The following is a 23,021-nucleotide window of genomic DNA, read 5'->3' on the forward strand; positions in this document are numbered from 1 at the left end:
AAAAATATCGCGTTATAAGGATTTGTTGGTTTACGGATGCAAGTGATCTGTATATGGCTAATTCTATATCACTACACGAGGTAGCTTGCTAAATATCTAGTCAGCTTTATCATTTATAGATACACAGTAAAAACATGTGCAGAAGATAGGAAAATTCTGATCTCTACATCCTCATACAGAAAATCCCACTATCCACCATGCCAACTTATGTTTGCCTGATCTATTACGACAACTAACAACAGTCTTCAACTTTATCGACGACACATTCTATTCAAATAAATTTATCCCCAAAGTGAGAACAATGACACATCATGTCAAGGAGCATCGAACATATCTGACCCCAGATCAACAAAGAAATATAATATCGCTAATGTGATATAATAATATCGCCCATACACCTTTCCCATGAACCTGCATCTGCGTTAAGCTTTCCCCCCTACAAGTTGTCACCATCTGTCACAGAAATCAGGAAAATGGAAAAACGTCCTCGATTATCGTATAAGCATAGACAAATAACCTTAAATGGTGGAAGCAGATATGTTACTATCTAGAAATGGAAAATTCACCATTGCAACGACCTGGGCATCATTATATTTTAGTTTCTACTTTTATTTCAAATCAAGATGGCCGATACTGAAATAAGGATATAATGCAGTGATATATAGCGGGTCGTATTCCTCGATTTTTCTACACTTCCACAAATAAAATCGGTACAACAACCACCCTTAACATGCATAGGGTTCTTACACGCAGTAAATACAACCGGTATAATAGTTTCCCTTGCCTGTGCGAGTTGCTTTATAATCAGCTCTCGATAACATATCAAAATAACCATTTCCATATTCATTATTTTGACATTAGTAACAATATTTGCTTGTGATGAAACTAGAAATCTGTATTTTTTTTTTCTTTTTTGTTTTTTTTTTGTTTTGTTTGTTTGTTTGTTTGTTTTTTTGTTTTGTTTCCGTGACTGTGTAAATTGCTTACTGCTATAAGAAATCAAGAACATGCAAATAGTGTGCCACGCCAATCATCATGACGACGCAGGCATGTAGGATATGGAGAGAACCGAGAGCCACACAACAATCTTATCGTTTTGTAAACACTTGATTTGTCCAAAGACCCTATGCCTCATATCAGACAAAACGATACGATAGTGATAAATGACCAGTGGGCATGAGCTTATGCCGGTAAAATGTAGATAGAGGACGGTAGTATTTTTCCGAAACAGACTTTAGGATTACCTAATAATAATGTCTTTTTTTCACGTCATAAAATGTTAGCTGTTTGAATCAAATAGGAGTCCTATTTCAAGAACTTTGGAATTGTGTGTTCCATTTTTCGAGGACCGGGAAATCCTGAGTGTTATTCACCCGCTGCACGTTACGATATCGACTGAAATTATCAAGCAGGAAATCTTATTGAGGTGGTTACACAAATGAACAGGAATTACACGAATGAACAGGAATTCTTATTTTTACAGATTTATCACATCAGAAATGGTTTCAAAAGTAGGTATATTTTGCTTGTATATTGTTTACTTGCGTCTTTAAGTAGTGCATTCTGTTATATCAATCCTAAAACAGTGTTTGATTTAGTATAATCGATCAGACATACGTGTTTTTTGTTTATCTGTTTTTTTTTCAGCAATAGATCCTTTGGATTGATTTGATTGCTGATAAGGATTTGTTTACATATGATTTTACTTAAAGTTATGAATCAATGGACATCCCCAGTAGAATTTTTGGGATGGTAGGTTTTTTAATTCAAGGGACAATAAAGTGACCCAAATTGATATGAATTCCCCATTATAGGGTGTTAATCCCCATACAAATTATGATGATCATGAGAAAATAGTATTCAGACATTTTAAAGTGTTGAACACTTTTGGTGTCGTTTATTCGATTTTTATTTTAATTCCAATTTTGAAAAATCCGAATTTTTTTAATTGATACAATATGTGCTAAATTATAAAAATGCTTTCCTTGCATTTTTATCCTCAATTTTTCATCAGTTTAAGACAGTTTAAATCAACATAATCTCATAATAGTATGTTTTGAATATAGAAGTTTCGTTGTATATCAGTGTAAATTCTTCACGTATATATATATATAATTTGTTTGTTTTTAATGTCCTATCAACACCCAGGGTCATTATATAAATGATTCATGGATTCTACATTTGAATGTAGATCCTGATAATATCAAGCATACATTAGACAAATTCAAGTTGAAATGTTGACTAGATTGACTATTTAAATATCCAGAAACAGGCATATTATCAGAAATTTAAAAGATAACAAATTTTGACCTAAGCATTTATCTAACCCACAACTTATATTAAAAGACGTTACAACATTGTTTGTCTTTTGTATTATCATTTAAAAAAAAAGTTTTGATATTCTCTGTACACAATGATATCGAATTAATGAATTGAGTCATATTCTACGGAAGTCTATTTGTGTCAAATTGATAAAAATTTAATTGTTGGTTACTCGTTACATCGGGAAAAACGAAACAAAATACGTATTCACGCGAATATTTGCGTTTTACGTAGAAAAAGATGTAATAACAAGAAAAACGCGTATATACGCGAAAATAAACGTAAATACGAAAAACACGCCAAAAAAACCCCCAAAAAAAACAAAAACAAAAAAACCCCTCACACGAACGCAAATCAAAACACGTAAATATTGATTTTTCCTCTTTGTTTTTCACAGGTCAGAAGGTATATCGTGATAATTTTTGGATTGGGAAGTATATTGACTTTCCAAATTTTCTTTCAATTCCAATGCATGAAATCACCAGACTATCGCTGGTCTGAAATCTGCAACACGCCAGACTCAGAGAAAGTGGATATTTCATCAATACAAATAAACGTGTCAAACATCCCTCGACAGATATTTGATGTAGCAATGTATCTCAAAAGCGCGAGGATACACGCACGGGGATCTAAAACACAAAGGGCATTAAAATATGCAAGTGAACACATGGACGCAATACTGAAAGGATTTGGAACCTCCTTTGAAGACGTCACAAAACGGAAAGTATATGAACCCAGTAGTATGTGTCCCGAGTATCACGATGATAAAATTAATCGTTACAGAATCAGAGAATGTTCCCATGCCAAGCCTCTAGAAGAGATAGTCACAATTATTCGTCTTGACCATGGCTCATCTACAGACAAAGTGTTATTAAAGATACGTACGATAGAAACATCCCAATGATAGTTGGTGACTACGATGGGAATGTTAAGGAAAAGAGTAATGTACGTGTAAAGCACATGGCATCTACGACAACAGAAGGGGATGCATTGAATACATTAATGGAAGAAGTGAAAACCGAATATACATTGGTTTTAAGAAATGTGACGGAATTGGATTCAAATGCACAAATCGAACGACTTGTGCGTGAGATTGAGAGTCTAAATGTTAACGCAGTAGGCGGGGCTATCAGAAACTCTGATAATATTTGGAGGTTAGGTTGTCATCAGAGAGTGTTCCGGAACTACACATTGGTATACGAGGAAGGATATGATGAGTCAATGCACGACTGTGTGTTTTGTGATCACGTGGACGGACCATTTCTGATAAAAACCAAAATATTAAAAACAATCAAATTTGATAGTATTTTGACACCAATGGGATTGTACGAGGACTTCTTCATGAGACTTAATACGGAAGTTGCTATCTGTCCTGACGCCTTGTTTGATATGGATTTTCCACGCCGTAGTGAGCTGACAAAAGACTGGGAGAAGTTTGGACGAAAACGGAATCTTTACAAGTTAAAGTTTTCTTTTGGACTAACAATACATTTTGGATGCAATTACGCGTATCCATGCGAAAGAATAAAAGGATTTATTAGATCACCGTGCTGTATTCAGGAATTGGCAGATTTAATTTATGGTTTCATGGACATGTGTGAAAAGGTGAAAGGATCGTGTCAGTTGAATTGTGGAACTGTCCTTGGAACAGTGAAAATGTATAATGCGATTCCATGGGAAGAAGACGCAGATCTCAACTTTAGGTGTCATGACTTCACAAAATTGAAAAATGCCTCATCAAAACTGAGTTCCAGTGGCATACGGGTCGGAGTGGAACATTTAAGTAATTGTACTCCAACTGCTATTCCGGCACAATTAGGTGCAAGGTCCAAACACTGGCATGCGGATATCTGGTCACGTTATACGATGGAATCCTACGAAGTAAGATCTAAACATCGAAATTTTACCAGAATTCCATTTAATGGACGTTTAGTACACGGAATGAGAAACCCAGTGTTATTTACACGTATTTCGTATTCAGATATCTTCATGCATCAACAGCATTTCAGAGAAGTTGGATTTGGGAGGGTTAAACAATTTTCAAAGTGTCCGAAAGTAAACGGTCATGACTGCATAGACAATTACTATGAAGATGGAAATATTCAGTTCCGTGACCCGGTGGCATAATTTGTTTAAGCTGCGAAATCGATCATGGTAGTTCAATTGAGAAAAGAGCAAATCACAAAATAGAATTATTATTTAACTGTATTTGATATCAAAGAATTCATATTTTACAGATACGCCATTGATTTTTAGTTTAGATTTAGATTAGATTTAGATTAGGGGACATAGTTTAGAGCAAATATAACATATTTCTCTTTTGTCATTTTGATTTTTATTTCTACTTAATGGATCTTTTTCTAAGAAATTAAGTAATCAATGAAGCTAACTAACTTACAAACTAATCAGGTATAAGTGTTATCGCCCCTCAAAATTAAAGTACACAACATCCACCCTCAACTTAGCTACAAAGTAAAATAACATTACAATTGTATAAAATCATTCGGGGGTGGCTTGTTTGAAAGAAACAACTATGAAGAATGAATGTTAGCTTATTAAATTATTGTATGGGAAACCATCTTCACTACATTGTGAATAAAATACGGATAACTGCAATTAAGTAACTTAAGGTCGTACGATCTAACTGTGTTAACATCATTCAGGAAAAGAACGTCAGGTGGAATAAATGGAAAAATAAATAAATATAAAAATAAACCCACCTTAATCTTATTTATTTTTTTCAATTTCACATTGTTCTTGCTGTTATTCTTGTTAGGTGTGGAGAGATATTAATTTTACGTCCGCTACGCGATAAAAAAATCATCGATTTTTACATTTGAATCCCATATTGTGTAGAGACGGTCGCCATCTTGGAAGGTCATCTGAACCTTATTTAGATTTCATTAAACGTTACCTTACTATTCGGCAAAACCGATATGAACAGAGTGAAGGAAGACGCTCTGTGTTATGACATTATTTAAAGCTTCTTGACTTGATTTTTTTGTATTCCGGTGCAGAACGTTTTCGTTATCTATTTTACAACATGAAGGTCATATCAACAGATCAACTTGGTGATATATGCCTCTAGTTCACAAAGAGTGACTTGATGATAAGAGCTCAGGCAATGGTGGTGATTTACTGAGACTTGTCGCTAAAATAGATATCAGCCTTCAATAGATAATGATATAGATGAATGTGTGTTACACCCAGAGAAACGTACGACCGGCTGGAAAATGACTGAGGTTAATTCTATTTCATGAAATTTTCTACCAGATAAACATTAACATAATCATTAATTATTTACATGTATAAGGTTTAAGAAAAAAATAAAGAAAAAAAATATTATTTCCATAGATGTGTATTTAGAGTGAATGAAACGTAGATAAATACCTGCTGAGCTTCCTTATAAAATAGTTAAAGGAGAAAAACAGTATGATTTATATAGTCATTCTGATATTTGACTTTCTGTAGGTGGAAAATAACAATAAACACGATTTGCAGTTTACTTTAAATTCCCAAAAAAATAAAATAAATTAAAACAAAATGAAATAAAATAAAATAAATAAATAAATAAAAAGTAGTTCAAGTGTGTTGAAGTGTCCAAGTTCATCATTAACCTAATGTTTGCTTAATCTAGAAGGGTGTTGTCGGGGCAGGATTCACTACAGTCCACTATCGAATCGCAACGATCTTCCAGTGACTGATCAAAGTTAATGTATATTTTGAGACCCTGGGAATTGGAGACGTTTTAGTCTATGACCATCCTTCCCCTTGAAGGGACACGCCTTCTTAAGTCAATTAGATATTGGGGTTGGGTTGGATGAATCCTAGATATCTAAAAGCATCCCGTTTGTTTTACTTGCTATGGTTTTCCTATTCGATACCTAGGTATATTGTGTCAATGTTTATATTATCTAAGATAAAATAAACCATATGGTATTTCAATGTGTTATGCTGTTCACATAAAAACTTATTTACACCAGAAAAATACATCTATGATATAGATATTCCAAAAAATTGACGGTTGTTTATCATGTTTATCTTACTCGAATTAGAGGAATATGTTAATAACATTGCTTTTTTACCTACAAATGTAAGTTTGTCTAGTTGAAATTCTCCCAACGTAGCAAATTAATTCTGTGAACCGAATCATTACGCGACAAAATATAGTTCGTGATGAAGGAAAGTTTATTATTATTTTAGGTGCACTACTAATATCATTTGTACCATATTTGGAATTGATATAATTTTTGCAAAATAAAATTTTGGTTTGTCATTGCGTTTGTGTTTTATCAATAGAACAATTGTTTAAAAGCTTCCACTCAGATATTGAAAGACGACATTATTAGACTAATTATACCGTCAGATTTAACTATAGGTCCTTTCCTGGATTTCAAAGGTAGGCTATTATTGTTTATAGTGGTGTGAAATGTCCATCTTGAGATTTATTCATTCAAGACACCAAGCATTTCAACAAATATTTCGGAAACCGAGTTGTAGCGCTGAGTGACGTGTGTATTTTAAATTTGTCAGTGTGCTTACAAGAAATCGGTTATCAGTTTACGATACAAATTCATACTCAAGGTGTGTGGAATGATAAAAAATGTTTTTTTTGGTCGTTTTTTTTTCTTTCTTCTGTTAGTACAATATTCGTACCGAATGACACCGACCTAGCTTGAAAGGGAAGTTAGGAAAAGGAATGCTCGAGTCTTTTTTTTTTTTTTTTTTTCAACAAATCAATTTTAATCCCCCATCTATTAGAAAGCTGCTGGGTTTGGGGAGCCCCGGGGTCAGCTCTTTGACAATAATGTGTCCTCATACAAGAGGGCTCTCATTCTTTATCATCTCTTTCTCTCTTTCTTTCTTTTAAAGTCTTTCTTTCTTCTTTCTTTCTGTCTTTCTTTCTTTCTTTCTTTCTTTCTTTCTTTCTTTCTTTCTTTCTTTCGTTCTTTCTTTCTAATTATCTTTTGTTTTATTATTAATACAATAATTATAAGGTAACATCAATTGTAAAACATAATACTATAACGTTTGCGTAGCTATGAATATAATATTGTTGTTGCATTAAAAAAGTTTCGTGTAAAAAAAAAAATAGTAATTGACAAAAATACGCTTCTTCAGTCTGTTATGTAATTTCAAGACAGCTTCTTTTTAATCTAGCAAGGCTATATTTATATATATATATATTTAATTATATGTCCGATGAGCGTGTGTTAATAATAGAAGTGATTATTTTTGTTTTTTCAAAAATAAAGGGGGAAAAACAGCAATAGGTAGTATAGTGTTAATTTCCCTTTATGGAGCCTCACACATTCCGCGGCGTACTGGAAGTATCGATATGACTAGTACTGTCGTGTGCTCGAGTCTTACGCCTACGTTTGAAGGCACGACCGTTTCATTTAAATGACTAGGATAGGAACAGCGATTTAATCATTTTGTCGTACATTTGTTAATTGTCTTGATTATTTAGTCATGGCTATCGGGGTGTGACCATCATGAATCACTGTGGAGGTGGGGATGTAAATTTCACCATCATCGAAGTCTATTTCGTACGAATCGATCCTAGATTGATATACCTTACAATGAGGACATTCCTCTCACCCATTTTGTCACCCCCCCACCCCCCGGCAAAACGTGTCCTTATTGGTTTTTTTGAATGATAGACGACAAAAAGAATAAGTGAGAGATGTAAAAGTAGTCAAGGTCAAAGGCCAGATGTTAGCCAATCAGAATTGTTGGAGTTCATAAATGATCAATCAGTGGCTTTAAAAACAATAACACGAATTTTAGTACGTGTCATATCAGTTGTGAAACAAGCGTAGTTATGGGATAAATCTATATCATAATCTATAATTGAATCTATGTTATACATCCTTGTTTGCATGTACATCCTTAAATTCCATTCCATATTTAAGTAAATGTACATGTGTGTTATATAAAGAAACGCATGTAAAAATGTGGTACTGTTGGTATTGTCATCGACAACGTGCATGCCAGGAACGTTTAGTATACCCCGGTATCTTGTCATTTTGAAATGCTTATTGTAATCTGACAAAGGAATCAAATCTGACAGCTTGTTTCAATATCATGTATGTTTGGTCATATCCTGGTCAGGTGTGTATGGATAAGCCCATACATCTAACAACATTTAAAGACTCTAGTTGCGTGTGTGCCATAATTTACTCTATGTCATAATCTGTTCAAAATGTAATGTATGTTTATGGTTCATTGCAAGCGTATTTTTTATAAAGTATAAAAATTACAAACGACAAAAATCAGATTCATCATCAAAACAGAAAAAAAAAAAAAAAAAAAGGCTTGACACGGTCTCTATGAATAAATAACCAATGAAAAGCGAAATGGGTTTCTCTGCTGGTAAAGGATGTGTACCTTCTGCAGGTTTTAGTTTGAACAACATTTAACTTACAGATGTATTTTTACACAAGAAATAGAAATATGCGTATGATACCATTTAAAATAACGCAATACACGGTGTCTGTGAGCAGTATCACGTGTATGCATATTTTTTAAACGTATGGTCTTCTGCCACCATATTTACTTTAATTCATTAAAAGATTTTAATTCAATTAATCTTTTTACATAATAGTATTTTGTAGAAGTCACCAAAATAAAATTGTATATATATGTGATACATAATGTTATGTACATCTATATAACATCATTTAAGCAGAGTACATTCAAAGTCATTAAAGTTTTAATCAGCATAATGTATATTAGAGTTCCAAAGTATGACTGTTAGGAAAGTATATCAAATATTATCATATAATCACCAGCAGGTTTTTCTACTACCCAGCAGAAATGTGTTTCCTTTTTTTTTTAATATATATTTTACACTGATAAACGTACCTGGTGTCGGTTTTTTTTTATCACAGAGTGCTTTCCAACCTTCTAATAATGAACACCGGGGGTGTCATTTTTACTGATATTTAATCTACCGCCCTCCCTGCCCCCAAACCCTCTGCCCCCGTCTGAAAATGTGTTATATACACGAGGGAAGGTCAAAATACACGTTAGTGGTAACAAATAACGAAACGTAATATCCCGTGACATAACCGTAATTGAAACTATTGGCCCCGTATCTTTGATGTAGTCGACCCGTTACGAGTAGATCGTTGCCATTCTATAGATTACGAACCTCCACTACAACACCCAAATGGGATTGATCAAACGTTCGGTCTGAATGATTAATTGGAACACTTCTTCAAAACTCTTGATTTATTATGACAGATACCAAAATGCATTAAACACACTACCGTGTACTGATATCAAGGACATTTTATTCTCATTCGGGGTCGTGTTTCTGATGGTGGCGGCATACAATGGGAAATACACAGTAAGTCTTTATTCATTTAAGATATATTTCATCAAAGAAAACATCCCATGATGGTGACATCATCGTAAATGATAATTATGGTTCAATTGATGTTTCAATAAATACGAAAATCAAGTAACATTAAATACATAATACGAGTAGTCAAATACATTTAAATGTAGAGAGTGAGGAATGCCAACATCACTGATAGAGCATTTTATTATAGAACAAAAAACGAAGAAGACAAAGGTCAAGAAAAGGAGGACAAGAAAGTTGCTAATGAGGAGGACAAAGAAGAAGAGAATAAAGAGAACAAAGAAGAGGGAAATGAGGAGAACAAAGGAGAAGAAAATAAAGAGAACAAAGAAGAGGAAAATGTCGATAACAAAGTAGAGGAAAGTGAAGAGGACAAAGAAGAGGAAAATGAGGAGAACAAAGAAGAGGAAAATGAGGAGGTCGAACAGAGGTAGATATATGATAAGCTTGAAAATAAACTTGATCTTGATAAAGATATTTGATTGATTAAATTATTTATATGCATATATCAAATAACTTTCCTGTTCATATTTTCTTTTATAATTTTATTTTGACGTTCTAAATAGACAACGAGCGCATTACTATGTGTTTCAGGTCAATCAGAAATACAATACAAGAGGCCCATGGGGCCTGTATCGCTCATCTGGTTGGATTAGACCAAATGTCAAAATAATGTTCATATACAATTTGTTTTATTTGTAAATCTCAAACAATGCTATATATGGTTATAGTGTGGGAATCCGTACTGCTTTATAGATTAATGAAGTCCAGACTCTCTAAGGTCTGAAAGACCTCAAGAATTGTTTTTAGAACATGCATTCATCACTTTATGACTAGTAGCGATTTAAAGGAACTACCTCTATTTCCCATATTGGGCCCCGTCCCTTGGGCCTCTTTGGGGTCAGAGTCACCATTTATGCAAAATCTGTTCCCCTTCCCCCAAGGATGTTTCTGACCAAATTGGGTTCAAATCCATTCATAGCTTAATAACTAGTAGCGATTTAAAGGAATTACCTCTATTTCCCCTATTGGGCCCCGCCCCTTTGCCCCCTTTGGGGTCAGAACCACCATTTATGCAAAATCTGTTTCCTTTTCCCCCAAGGATGTTTCTGACCAAATTGGGTTCAAATCCATTCATAACTTTATGACTAGTAGCGATTCAAAGGAATTACCTCTATTTCCCCTATTGGGTCCCTTTGGGGTCAGAGTCACCATTTATGCAAAATCTGTTCCCTTTCCCCCAAGGATGTTTCTGACCAAATTGGATTCAAATCCATACATAACTTTATGACTAGTAGCGATTTAAAGGAATTAACTCTATTTCCCCTATTGAGCCCCGCCCCTTTGGCCCCTTTGGGGTCAGAGTCACCATTTATGCAAAATCTGTTCCCCTTCCCCCAAGGATGTTTCTGACCAAATTGGGTTCAAATCCATACATAACTTGATGACAAGAAGCGATTTAAAGGAATAACCTCTATTTCCCCTATTGAGCCCCGCCCCTTTGGCCCCTTTGGGGTCAGAGTCACCATTTATGCAAAATCTGTTCCCCTTCCCCCAAGGATGTTTCTGACCAAATTGGGTTCAAATCCATACATAACTTGATGACAAGAAGCGATTTAAAGGAATAACCTCTATTTCCCCTATTGGGCCCCGCCCCTTTGACCCCTTTGGGATCAGAGCCACCATTTATGCAAAATCTGTTCCCCTTCCCCCAAGGATGTTTTTGACCAAATTGGGTTCAAATCCATTCATAACTTTATGACTAGTAGCGATTTAAATGAATTACCTCTATTTCCCCTATTGGGCCCTGCCCCTTTGGACCCTCGGGGGTCAGAGCCACCATTTATGCAAAATCTATTCCCCTTCCCCAAGGATGTTTCTGACCTAATTGGGTTCATATCCATTCATAACTTTATGACTAGTAGCGATTTAAAGGAATTACCTCTATTTCCCCTTATGGGCCCCGTCGCTTTGACCCCTTTGGGGTAAGAGTCACCATTTATGCAAAATCTGTTCCCTTCCCCCAAGGATGTTTCTGACTAAATTGGGTTCAAATCCATTCATAACTTTATGACTAGTAGCGATTTACAGGAATTACCTCTATTTCCCCTATTGAGCCCCGCCCCTTTGGCCTCTTTGGGGTCAGAGCCACCATTTATGCAAAATCTGTTCCCCTTCCCCCAAGGATATTTCGGAACAAATTGCGTTCAAATCCATTCATAACTTTATGACAAGTAGCGATTTAAAGGAATTACCTCTATTTCCCCTATTGGGCCCCACCCCTTTGGCCCCTTTGAGGTCAGAGCCACTATTTATGCAAAATCTGTTCCCCTTCTCCCAAGGATGTTTCTGACCAAATTGGGTTCAAATCCATTCATAACTTTATGACTAGTAGCGATTTAAAGGAATTAACTCTATTCCCCCTATTGAGCCCCGCCCCTTTGGCCCCTTTGGGGTAAGAGCCACTATTTATGCAAAATCTGATTGCCTTCCCCCAAGGATGTTTCTGAACAAATTGGGTTTAAATCCATTCATAACTTTATGACTAGTAGCGATTTAAAGGAATTACCTCTATTTCCCCTATTGGGCCCCGCCCCTTTGGACCCTCGGGGGTCAGAGCCACCATTTATGCAAAATCTGTTCCTCTTCTCCATAGGATGTTTCTGAGCAAATTGGGTTCAAATCCATTCATAACTTTATGACTAGTAGACATTTAAATGAATTACCTCTATTTCCCCTTATGGGCCCCGTCGCTTTGACCCCTTTGGGATAAGAGTCACCATTTATGCAAAATCTGTCAAAATCCAATAAGAACTTTTTGACTAGTAGCGATTTGAAGCAAATGTTGACGGACGACGGACGGGCGACGGACGCTGCGCCATGACATAAGCTCACCGGACCTTCGGTCCAGGTGAGCTAATAATTAAACATGTCAATAAGACATTCTGTATTATAAAGATATTTATCTAAACTGTTTTCAAGAGAACTGCGTATTATTTAGAAATAAAATTTAGATAAGGCCTTGGTAGATTTCAGCTAGAGTACTAACTCCGACTGCCAATGCACACTCAATATAATGAACCAATTGCCTCATTAAAATTCACTAGGGAACAGAAGATTACAGCATAAACCTTCCATTATATATCGCGCTGATAACAGTCTGGATCAATATTTCACTTCAATATAATTTATGATTTGTTGAAACTGTATTTTATACAATGTAAGTTTAACACCTCAGTAAGAAACGAGTGCTAGGTACTTATATAGATTCGTCTCCTTCTGTCTTTTGTTTATTTTACGATTAACTGATATGATACTGAAAGTTTGTTCCTTTTAAACCCGATATATTTCCGACCGTTTTATGCGATACAAAAAAACGTAGGATGTGAAACCCACAGTATATGCTGAATTTATCGATCTTAAACCCATGAAAATGATTTCACTCATAATAAACGCGGTAAATATGCTTACTAATTATCACATTCTTCACAGAGCAATCCCGTGGTTGTAAGTATTGCATAATTCTATCTCATACTCGTCAGGACAGGTTACACTCGCTACGACCTATTTACAATTGCCTGACGTCATCATTTCATGTAGTATCACCACGTCACGATTTGATAACGTCATCAATTTTGGCGCACAGTTTCATTGGAAATTGAAGATGCTGAGATGAAAAAGACCCCAAACACCTTACAATTTGTTCCTTTTTAAGGAATAGTATGTGAAAAAAATAATCAAGCATGGGCCTGTACAGGGATGTCTCAACCCAAGTGTAAGTTTGGCTGGAATGCACTCGGCAAGCCTCGTGCAGACCAGCAAAACCCTTGGGGTGAGATATTTTTGTCCACGGCACAGCCCCATGTAAGAATTTTTTTATTAATCTAAGATGTTCTTATCATTGTAGTTTTACTCTGCTTCTCCAAAGCTTACATTATATGGGAGTTCGACATCTAAAGGGATAACTTTTTATTTTTTTTATTTAAGAGGAAAGCTTTTAAATTGATTGTATTCAAAGGGATAACATTTAACTTGATTGTGTTTATGGCATAACATTGAAAGTATTTTATTGAAAGGGCTAATATTTAACATTACTGAATCTAACGTTTTAAAGGTGATTTATATAACAGGAAATATTAATCGTGTTTGTATTTAATGGGATATAATTGATTATGATTGTATTTAAAGGGACAACATTTATCGTGATAATTTAAAGGGGGTAACATTGATCATGATTGTATTAAAACTGGTAACATTAACTTGTTTAGGTAAATGTCTAGCTTTGAAATTTTGATTAACCCTTTAACACTTGTTTTAATTAAATTTATATTACAAGGGATAAGATGTTCATCCTTTCGCAATATTTAGAATAGCTATTGGAGAGGACTAACTTACATTTACAACATTCGTATCTCGACCCTTTAACAGTCAGGACTCTTTCCTTATTGCTTATGGCTAAATTACTTAACATATTACATGATAGCCGTCATATACTATCCAATTTGGGTAAAGTATCTTTCCTAAGGACACAGCCACAGCATAACAGGATGGTCCCTGATCTCAGCTTTAATAAAAAAAAAACTCAAATTGGTTCGGGTAGAGGTCGAACATTCAATAAGATTTACCTAAGATTTTCGATCCTTTACCGACTTGCCATGTCTGCCCGCTTGCCTATTGCAAAGTTTCCACCATTGTGCAATCCTGAAACTTTGATGCAGTTATTCGTACATATCTTTTGTTATTTATATTTGAAAATTTCTGTTTACCTTTCTCTCCAGAAAAGCATCTGTGTTGATAATGCCATGGAGTAACGAAGAACGAAATCAGAGGTTTTCTGAGTTAAAAGTCCGGAGGGATGAAGACTTAGTATCAACAATATTTAACGTCAAGATTCAAGAAATAGAACAAAAAAAGAACGAAGAATCTGAGTCAGCTACAGAAAGGACACTTAATGATGAAACTGAAGAGACACCAGTTAGATCTGTGCGGTTTCAATACAACTCACGAGGACTCGAGGAAACTGCTTGTATTCATTCTGAAGTTGATAGTACTGACGATGAGAAAACTGTTGACTACATTACATTGTCACTAGAAGTGGAAATCGCCAAAAACCTCGTGATTTACACTTTTCACCAATACAACGGAAGGGAGTGGACCAAATCAGAAATAGAACAGAAGGTTTGTATGAATATAAATTCCGCATAGACAATAAGTGACCTTTGTAATAGGCAGAGTATATGACGACTAATGAATGTTATTATACCTCATGTTTGTAAAAGTGTTATTCATTATTTGGATTACATCACATGATAGAGAGACAATCATCGAATCTCATCCGAGGGAAATCCAACCTTTGATTTCCCTCGGATCTTTGTCGCCATGGCCATCTTCCGTCATATTTGTTCGCGTCTCCTTACCGGTTGTTTACAAATGGTAAGCAAGCACAAACACAAGGGTTTCCATTCAGTCGAAGAAGAAGAAAAATATAAAATAAGAATGCTTAAAACAAGCAGAAATCAACACATTTATTGGTCAACTAGGGTGAATTGGTAGGGTTCCGACTTTTCAATTGAGTTACTTAGATGCAGCTCTCAAACCAAATTTTTGACACGGTGAAGTGAGTTTTTTTTAACGAGAATGTGTTCGTTTGGTTTGTGCTCTTGCGGTGTTATAAACAATTTATGTCCCTATTTGCAGGGTATATGAAGGTTTATTTACCCATAGGGAAAAAAACTGACCCTTACTGCAAAACCGACCCTTACAGCTTTTTAGTCTTTCAAGAACAAATCAGTTATGCTTGAGTACACAAGACGATTTATCGTTCCTGCGCTTTCGATCAGTCTGATGTAATTTTACAAGGAAGAAAACACTCTTGTTCGTATGTTGAGTTCTTTAATCACAAGAGTTTGTTTGATTTTACGCTTATATTTTGGCGTTAAACGTCCTCGCACAAGCCAGGGTCATTTGAGGACGGGTGTCAAAGAACACATCAAAAGGAAAATAAAGCACAGAAAAACAAGGCAGTGAAAAAATGAAGGAAATATTTAAGATTCCCAGTATGACAATGCGAGCAGACGATATATCTTGGTCTGTTCAATGTTCCCTAAACAGGACAAAGAAAGAAATCCATAATTCTTCAGGGGCCTACTTTATGTCGCCTTCTACGATCACCATCCAGTGGAATATATCTGGACTTATTTTTGGGCTCCCCTCATCCCCTCCTCCTCAAATATTGCTCATCCGCTCCTGCACGGATTAATCACAGGTGTTTTAAAATAATTTTTCACATTGACTGTCACGATTGTCAAAACAGTCAATCATGTGAAATTAAACAAATATCTCATTCTTTTAGGCTGGACGCAGCAGAGTAGACATTGATGTCTACGAAGCCTTCACCATAAAAACCATATTCTTCACTATGCGGTATATGTGTGAGGAACTCATTGTACCTACTGGAGGGTTCGAGTACAAGAGCCAATTATCTACACATCAACAAATCACATTTCCTAAAGGAGCTGTACAAAGAAACACCAAAATAGCTATAAGTGTACGTGTTAAGAATTTAATAACATGCATCATTCTTTAGATAAATAAACATATAATGATTTGCAATAAGATGTCCTTTGATAGACAGAAAACAAGCCTTTTTTCACAAGAAAATTGTTTGAGAAAAATATTAATAAACCAAATGAAACGGATATCTAATGAAACAAGACAATGTATTAACTCTTTCTGCTATAACTCTAACAATTTTAACATCGTGAATATCAAAATAATGCATAATAATTTGATGTGTATTCAATTATTTAGGCTTTGTCCCTTGAAGATGAATGCAAGAGAAACAGGCTGAAAGAAAATATGGAAGCTGAACAGACTAATATTTCCAGCCTATCAGATATTGTATATGTTCGCCATTCACAGCCTTTTAGGAAGAAGGTCAAACTTCAACTTAAACTTGATTGCCTATTCACCGGCGACGAATCCCATGAAACCTTTCTATTTCATTGTGATGACGATGGGAATTTGAATTTGTTAAATGATGTGGAGATGAAGATGGTTGCCGAAGAAGCAGGACATATGCAGATATATGAAGTAGAAGTTGACAGTTTTTCAGGGCAAGTTTGAATATGGTGCAAATGATAGATATATATATATGCTCTGCAAATTGTTTGACACATTACTATATCTTGTAATGGGAATTTGGCAAATAAGGTAGTGCGCTATATCAATGTTGTATATTATATTATTATCAAATTTCAATGGTCGAATTGACGTCACAGTACTTTGTGTCGTCTTCCAAGGGATGTTTCGCACAATTTGCAAAATTTCTGATAATGTACCTTTTCAGAGCACATTCTTACGAGTTTTAGAACAAACCATTGGTAGGTTCAAAATATCTTTCCTGCGTTCAGTATTGACAAGCCAGATTGGTTGAATTATAGGTTTTATGAAGTATTGGATAAATACACACGTGTTTACATTGTTCAGTTATAATTTCTTCCGGGTTTGCAATTTTCGTAAGGCCCATTCCTCCTGTTTCCTAATGTACTCAAATATGACTAAACCAACGCATATTAATCCAAATATCTCGCCTACGTTTGCTAGTGTAGAAACTGATGAGGGATACAAATTGAAAGCAAACTTGTTATGATATAACGTGAGCATTTGCTATTCAACCTTACTAGATCTATCAAAACAAAACAAACAAATTAAATAGTAATTTGTGCGACACTTGAAATCGTATTAAATCATGGAATGTGAATTCTGCAAATGCGTAGTTTCATCCATTGTTCATCTTATGCTTCATTTATAGGGTTGGAGCGGCTCGCGGTGAGCCCGGGAAAGACCACAGAGGACGGCTAAGGAATACCTTCGGTTTAGGCCCAGATCATTGCAGAATTCTGGTTTTCCTGTTGAGAGGAGAAGATGATAAAATACATCTGTGGTCCGACGTTATCTCCGAGAAAAAATACAAGAAGAGAGAAAAGGAGCTTAAATGCCAGAGCGACATGATTTATTTGAAGAGAACGGTATCTCCAACTGTGTCGATAATGAATTTAAACCGCCTGCGAATTACCGTGTCAGAGAATGGAAGGGTGAAACCAGCTCCTGAGGTTCCTGTGAATGGCATGTTCATGTACTACGATCGAAATGCTGCGGAAACGTACAACCACTTCCCGATCATGAAAGATATGGGAATTAAGTGTGAAACAGGCATTATTGAGTATGAAATTGACACCTCCCCCAAACGCCTACTGCACACGGCTTACTTCAACTCTGACCTTTATATGGACCAGAGGCCTAAAACAGCAAAACGACAGGGGAAAGAACCGCAACGACCAGGATGTCAAAAGAATCCATTGCCGGACATTCGCTAACGTCGTTTGTGCTTGCTTCTATATTACGTATACTGTAAGTTTATTTCAATGGCCAATGTTAACTGTTCCTTGCTCAGGAGATATTGACACTATAAAACTAATGCAACTGGGCCTTTGCATAAGCTTAAAGGGAGAAAACTACCTTACATTGCGTATTGTTTTAAGTGTATAACGGGAAAATGATGTTGAATAATTAATAGGACAATGAAAATGAGTTTATCATCAACCAAAGATGATTAACGGATCTACATACATGATGCAATGTACAAAGACGATCCATCTATGAAATCCAAGGGTGTCACATTATCAATCTCTTATGAATATTGAACAAAAATTCACCAATACATAATGTTTTAAGTTTGTACTTAATATCATCAATATATTCTGTTTGGTAAGATGTTGATTTAAAATATTATTCTAATAAAGCTTCTTGTCAATTATGCTTTTATGCTTAAGCTTTTCTTTACATCAATTTTGATGCTTTTTCTCCCCTCTCTGATTTGAAGAAAATGTCTTTATCATAATTGACTAGTCACAAAAGGAAGATACAACTGTTTGAAACAGACTTATCTATAAATGTCTTTAAATGAATACATTTAAAAGGGCGTTATTCAAGTGTGTTTATTGTGCGATCTGTATTATCAATGCAAAAGACAGTGTAGAATTCGGGTGGTTCAGCGGTAACTCACCTGCATTTCACTTAGGCGTCCGGGGCTCGATTCCCCACTTGGACATGGAAAAGTATAGGGTCAACTGCTCCGAGGTATTCCAGTTTCCTTCAACAAAAAGACTCCTCTTGCGCTTCCATCCGGGCCAACAAGTCTGATTAATTAAAGTTGGTAATCAAAACCATATGAAATACACCACTTCAATTTATTTACGTTTAAATTTCGAACGATACGGAATAAATCGGTTATTTTATTTTTTTTAGTATCCAATTGAATTTGTTTTATCTCAACATTTTATCTGTTTACTTAATACTTCATAATGAATTTGCATTTAATGTTGAACACATCATTCATATACGATCAAGAAAATATAAATGCTGTTAAGAAACACAACAAAATATGAACAGATACATCTTTGTGAATCGAACCTTGGGTTGCTAAGAGGTAGTTCTACTATCAGGACTTGTTAACATGTGAAGTTTATGTTATCAGTTACATTTGTCAATTTATTTTTTCGTACGGTCGTATGGTATAAACTGAATGTTATTCAACCATTGTAATGCTTATTTACATGCCTTGAGACACCCACCTGTGGTAGAAATAGAGGATATCTAAAAGTGTCTTCAGTAATACAAAATACATTTCGCGAGTGCTATCAAGACATTATCAAGATGTTAGCCGCCACTTGAATTCAATGTATTTAGTATTTGGTTTGGTTTGGTGTATTTTGGTTAACGTCCTATTAACAGCCAGGGTAACTTAAGGACGAGCCAGGTTTTTGAGTTGAAGGAAAGCCAGAATACCCGGAGAAAAACCACTGGCCTACTGTCACTACCAGGCAACTGCCCCACGTAGGTTTCGAACTCGCAACCCAGAGGTGGAAGGCTAGTGATAAAGTGTCGGGACACCTTAACCACTCGGCCACCGCGGCCCCTCAGTGACAATGACCTTTGTGTTTGAGTTTTTGACTTGGTATGCAAGTAACAGAAATTAGGGCATAGAAAATATTTACCTAGTTCGAGTACTCCAAAATAGGAAATTTCTATACCTGATTGGATATACTTTTAAATCTATGTTATTAATTAGATAAATTGTATGGATGGTGCCCCTAAACAAAACCTGGAATCCTGACTGATTACAGTGTAAATGTTTTAATTAGTTTGATTAAGGAATGAAAATTAAGACAAACAATAAAGATGATAGATTTCACACTGTGGTACAGTAACAATGCATAGTAATGTCACCAAAAGAGTTGAAATACGTGACCCAGAGGTAGAGGGCTAGTGATAAAGTGTCTGGGCACCTTAACTACTCGGCCACAGATGTAGAACATCCAATGCAACCGCGGCGCCATATTTGGTATTACTGAAGATACTATTGAGTATTCTGTTTATTCCATTTTACAGCAAAATATATCGGGGCAGCTTTAAAGTTCTCCCATTGTCGTTTGTAAGCAGTGCTTTGATTGGTAAAATCAGAAAAAGTGATATTTTTCACTATCAAAAAGTATTCATTTTCGATAATTCAAAATGTAATAAATATAGTTTCCATATGTCGATTTTCACAATCAACATTAACTCATTTTAATAATACCAATACTGAAGAGTCAAACATAAGTAAATGTTAATAGTATTGAGATTAATCGTCATGATATAGAGGTCAAATCCGAGGCTTCGAAAAAGTAATAATAAAAGCAAATAAACAAAAATAACCGAGAAAAAAACCTTATAAATGTTGCCTTATCGATATCTCATGAACACGCTGTCCCGTCAAGGACGGCCATGACACATGGGCAATCCCAATTTTTGCATTGACCTTCGCATAAATACGTGGTCTGTCACTGATAAGCTTTTATCTTTACAGTGCTCAGCAAACATGATCAACGTCTTTATTTTGTTTTGCGCCCTTACAGCGGGTTGCTATGTAAGTACGTTTTTTTAAAGAGATTATGTTTCGTGAGCATGAGTATCTTAATAGACACCACTGGTGAATTTTCAGCCCCCTAGATTTATCATAAAATGCTTGTCAAGCTTGTCACGCTTCGATTCATTCCAATAATTTCTGGTGCAATTGTAAGAAATATCATTTTGAGATGCGGTCTCCTACAGTACCCCGTAATAATGTTTTTACTTTATTTTTTTTTTATCTCCCGCACTATCTCGATAACGCTAATACTTTATCAGCTGCTTCCTTGAAGAGCTTGATTTGAATAGCTCTTCAGGCCTGCTGGTCACAGGTTAAGGTCATCGTTGTTATAGATATAAAATCAGTTAATGCGCAATATTTTGACTAATTGCTTATTTGGAACTGGCTGGAATGTCAAAGGCCAAGATCACTAAAAGTATGCATATAAATGAGCTGATTGCATTAACACTTAATCCAGTGATTTCTTTGGATAACTTTTCTTGCTTTGATGTCATTGGTCAAGATCACTGTTACTATAAATAGAAAATAAGTTCATGCAAGAGAAGAAGAGTCTATTTGCTTTGTTTGTTTGTTTGCTGGGTTTATCGCCCCACGAACAATGAGTGTCATTTTGAGATCATGTCTCCTTGTAGTAGTTGGTTACCACATCACTGAAGGAAACACGGATGGCCCGTCACATGCCATTTCAGGCAGTTATGGTAGTAAAGTGTCTTGGCCAAGAACACAGCCATGAAAGTTCAGACCCGTCCGTTTCTCAGTTTCCCGAGAAACACAAACCGACATGGAAAGGGGTTATCAAAATACGCATGTCGGATCTTACACTGAGGTTATAAGGCCGCTGATCTAACCGACTGAGCTATCTCGGCCCGAATGACGAGTCAGTGCTCTATTACCCCTTGGGGTTGTATAATGCAATGCACCGATTTACAGACATTCATTTGTATTATGTACCTTACGATTTAATGAATATAAAAGAAATCTGTTTTCCATCGAACCTGCACATTTCTACCATGATGAAAACGACGACAATCATATTTCCTATCTGCAGGCAGCCGTGGACAAAACTACCCCAAGTCATTTCCAATGTGACCTAGACAGCGAATGCAACCCCACTCAATGCTGCTCCAAGATACCCAGGTTTCTGGTGGTGAGCAAGAAAAGACAGTTGTCTCCCCCTATCAGCATGTTTGTCAGTGGTATGTTTGCATTAAATGGCCTTTTGGTGACAATATAAAATGTAACATTTCATGCTTTAATAGTAAGGGGTAATGCATTTAATAAATACAGACATTGGGAGTCTTTGTCAGGACCAGCTAGAAAGTGAAATGGGATCACTAACGCCGTCCTGATTTACTTCTGTTACATCTATACCAACCGTTTCGGCCGCGATAAACAAAGATAAATCGTTTGGAGAAAGCATTTCAAGTGTTCAATGTTCGCGTTTAAATTAAAGGTACATAATCAAGAATTCGCATTTATCGCTCAGAAAATTAAGTTTTACTGTCATGACTATTTGTGGAGCTGTCAAACATAGCAATATTCACGACCAATTATAAGGAGCTTGATATTGAACGCAATTTCGTATAAAGTACGGTAACACATTGATATAGTTTCAACTTATTTTATTGCTTCATGGTAAAAAATACATCTCATTTCGTCCCCTGTCTGTCGTCTGTCTGCTGTATTTAATGAGAGTTAATCATGTACTGTTAACTGTTTGATTGTGACAGCAAGATATATCTAAAATATATCATAAGGATGCATATTTGATTTGTGTTTATAAAAAAAACATCTGTAGATTGATCTTAACGGATTATTCTGGTTAATTGCAAAGCAATGTTTAAACAATATAATAGATATATAAAAAATATATTAAAATCTATGCAAGGACGAGAAAATTAGATTGATAACGAACTGCTAAAGAAATAATAAATCACCTTTAAAATATCAATTCATTTGTGGCGTGTGTTTGTGGGTGTTTATTGCTTTGTAATGTGTGGCTGTGGGTGTTCATTGTTTTGTGGTGTGTTGTTGTGGGTGTGCATTGTTAACCCTTTCAATGTTAAAAATACGAGACTAAATGTTGTTATTTATTCATTGCAGCATCTTGCAAGCCATACATTCAACTGAATGAGTCATGCATTTATGTCATGAAAATCAATGGGGACTGCGGCTGCGCACCGGATCTTGTTTGTAAATACTTCCCGGAATTGGACGCATTCAACCCGATAAACATTAAATTGCCAACACCTCCAGCCATGCTTCAAACCCTTGCTCCAAGCAAACGAATGATGATCAATGCTAGTCCCGAATCATATAAATGTGTACCCAAAACTACATAAAAAGATGGAAATGTGA

At 35.6% G+C, this 23,021-nt stretch overlaps 3 protein-coding genes across 3 annotated transcripts; all 3 read left to right on the forward strand.

Moving 5' to 3' along the window:
• Nucleotides 1-1,220: 1,220 nt before the first annotated feature.
• On the forward strand, nt 1,221-6,595 carry LOC117329773. Its single transcript, XM_033887903.1, has 2 exons — nt 1,221-1,511; nt 2,720-6,595. Exon 2 carries the CDS (start codon nt 3,223-3,225, stop codon nt 4,447-4,449), a length of 1,227 nt encoding a protein of 408 aa, XP_033743794.1. The 5' UTR covers nt 1,221-1,511; nt 2,720-3,222; the 3' UTR covers nt 4,450-6,595.
• Nucleotides 6,596-9,662: 3,067 nt separating this feature from the next.
• On the forward strand, nt 9,663-16,871 carry LOC117330182 (FK506-binding protein 5-like). The gene is made up of 5 exons (XM_033888405.1): nt 9,663-9,676; nt 9,882-10,121; nt 14,470-14,869; nt 16,044-16,238; nt 16,502-16,871. Exons 1-5 carry the CDS (start codon nt 9,663-9,665, stop codon nt 16,814-16,816), a joined length of 1,164 nt encoding a protein of 387 aa, XP_033744296.1. The 3' UTR covers nt 16,817-16,871.
• A 3,721-nt stretch (nt 16,872-20,592) lies between these two features.
• On the forward strand, nt 20,593-23,021 carry LOC117330013. Its single transcript, XM_033888235.1, has 3 exons — nt 20,593-20,660; nt 21,712-21,859; nt 22,767-23,021. Exons 1-3 carry the CDS (start codon nt 20,613-20,615, stop codon nt 23,003-23,005), a joined length of 435 nt encoding a protein of 144 aa, XP_033744126.1. The 5' UTR covers nt 20,593-20,612; the 3' UTR covers nt 23,006-23,021.

Source organism: Pecten maximus, chromosome 6 (genome assembly GCF_902652985.1).
Source record: "Pecten maximus chromosome 6, xPecMax1.1, whole genome shotgun sequence".
In the NCBI taxonomy this organism is placed as follows: domain Eukaryota; kingdom Metazoa; phylum Mollusca; class Bivalvia; order Pectinida; family Pectinidae; genus Pecten; species Pecten maximus.

Coding starts and splice junctions, on each gene's coding strand:
- LOC117329773 (XM_033887903.1), top strand. CDS start 3,223: ATGATAGTTGGTGACTACGATGGGAATGTTAAGGAAAAGAGTAATGTA.
- LOC117330182 (XM_033888405.1), top strand. Junction 14,870..16,043: donor AATCAGAAATAGAACAGAAG/GTTTGTATGAAT, acceptor TCATTCTTTTAG/GCTGGACGCAGCAGAGTAGA. Junction 16,239..16,501: donor ACACCAAAATAGCTATAAGT/GTACGTGTTAAG, acceptor TCAATTATTTAG/GCTTTGTCCCTTGAAGATGA.
- LOC117330013 (XM_033888235.1), top strand. CDS start 20,613: ATGATCAACGTCTTTATTTTGTTTTGCGCCCTTACAGCGGGTTGCTAT. Junction 20,661..21,711: donor CCCTTACAGCGGGTTGCTAT/GTAAGTACGTTT, acceptor TCCTATCTGCAG/GCAGCCGTGGACAAAACTAC. Junction 21,860..22,766: donor TATCAGCATGTTTGTCAGTG/GTATGTTTGCAT, acceptor TATTCATTGCAG/CATCTTGCAAGCCATACATT.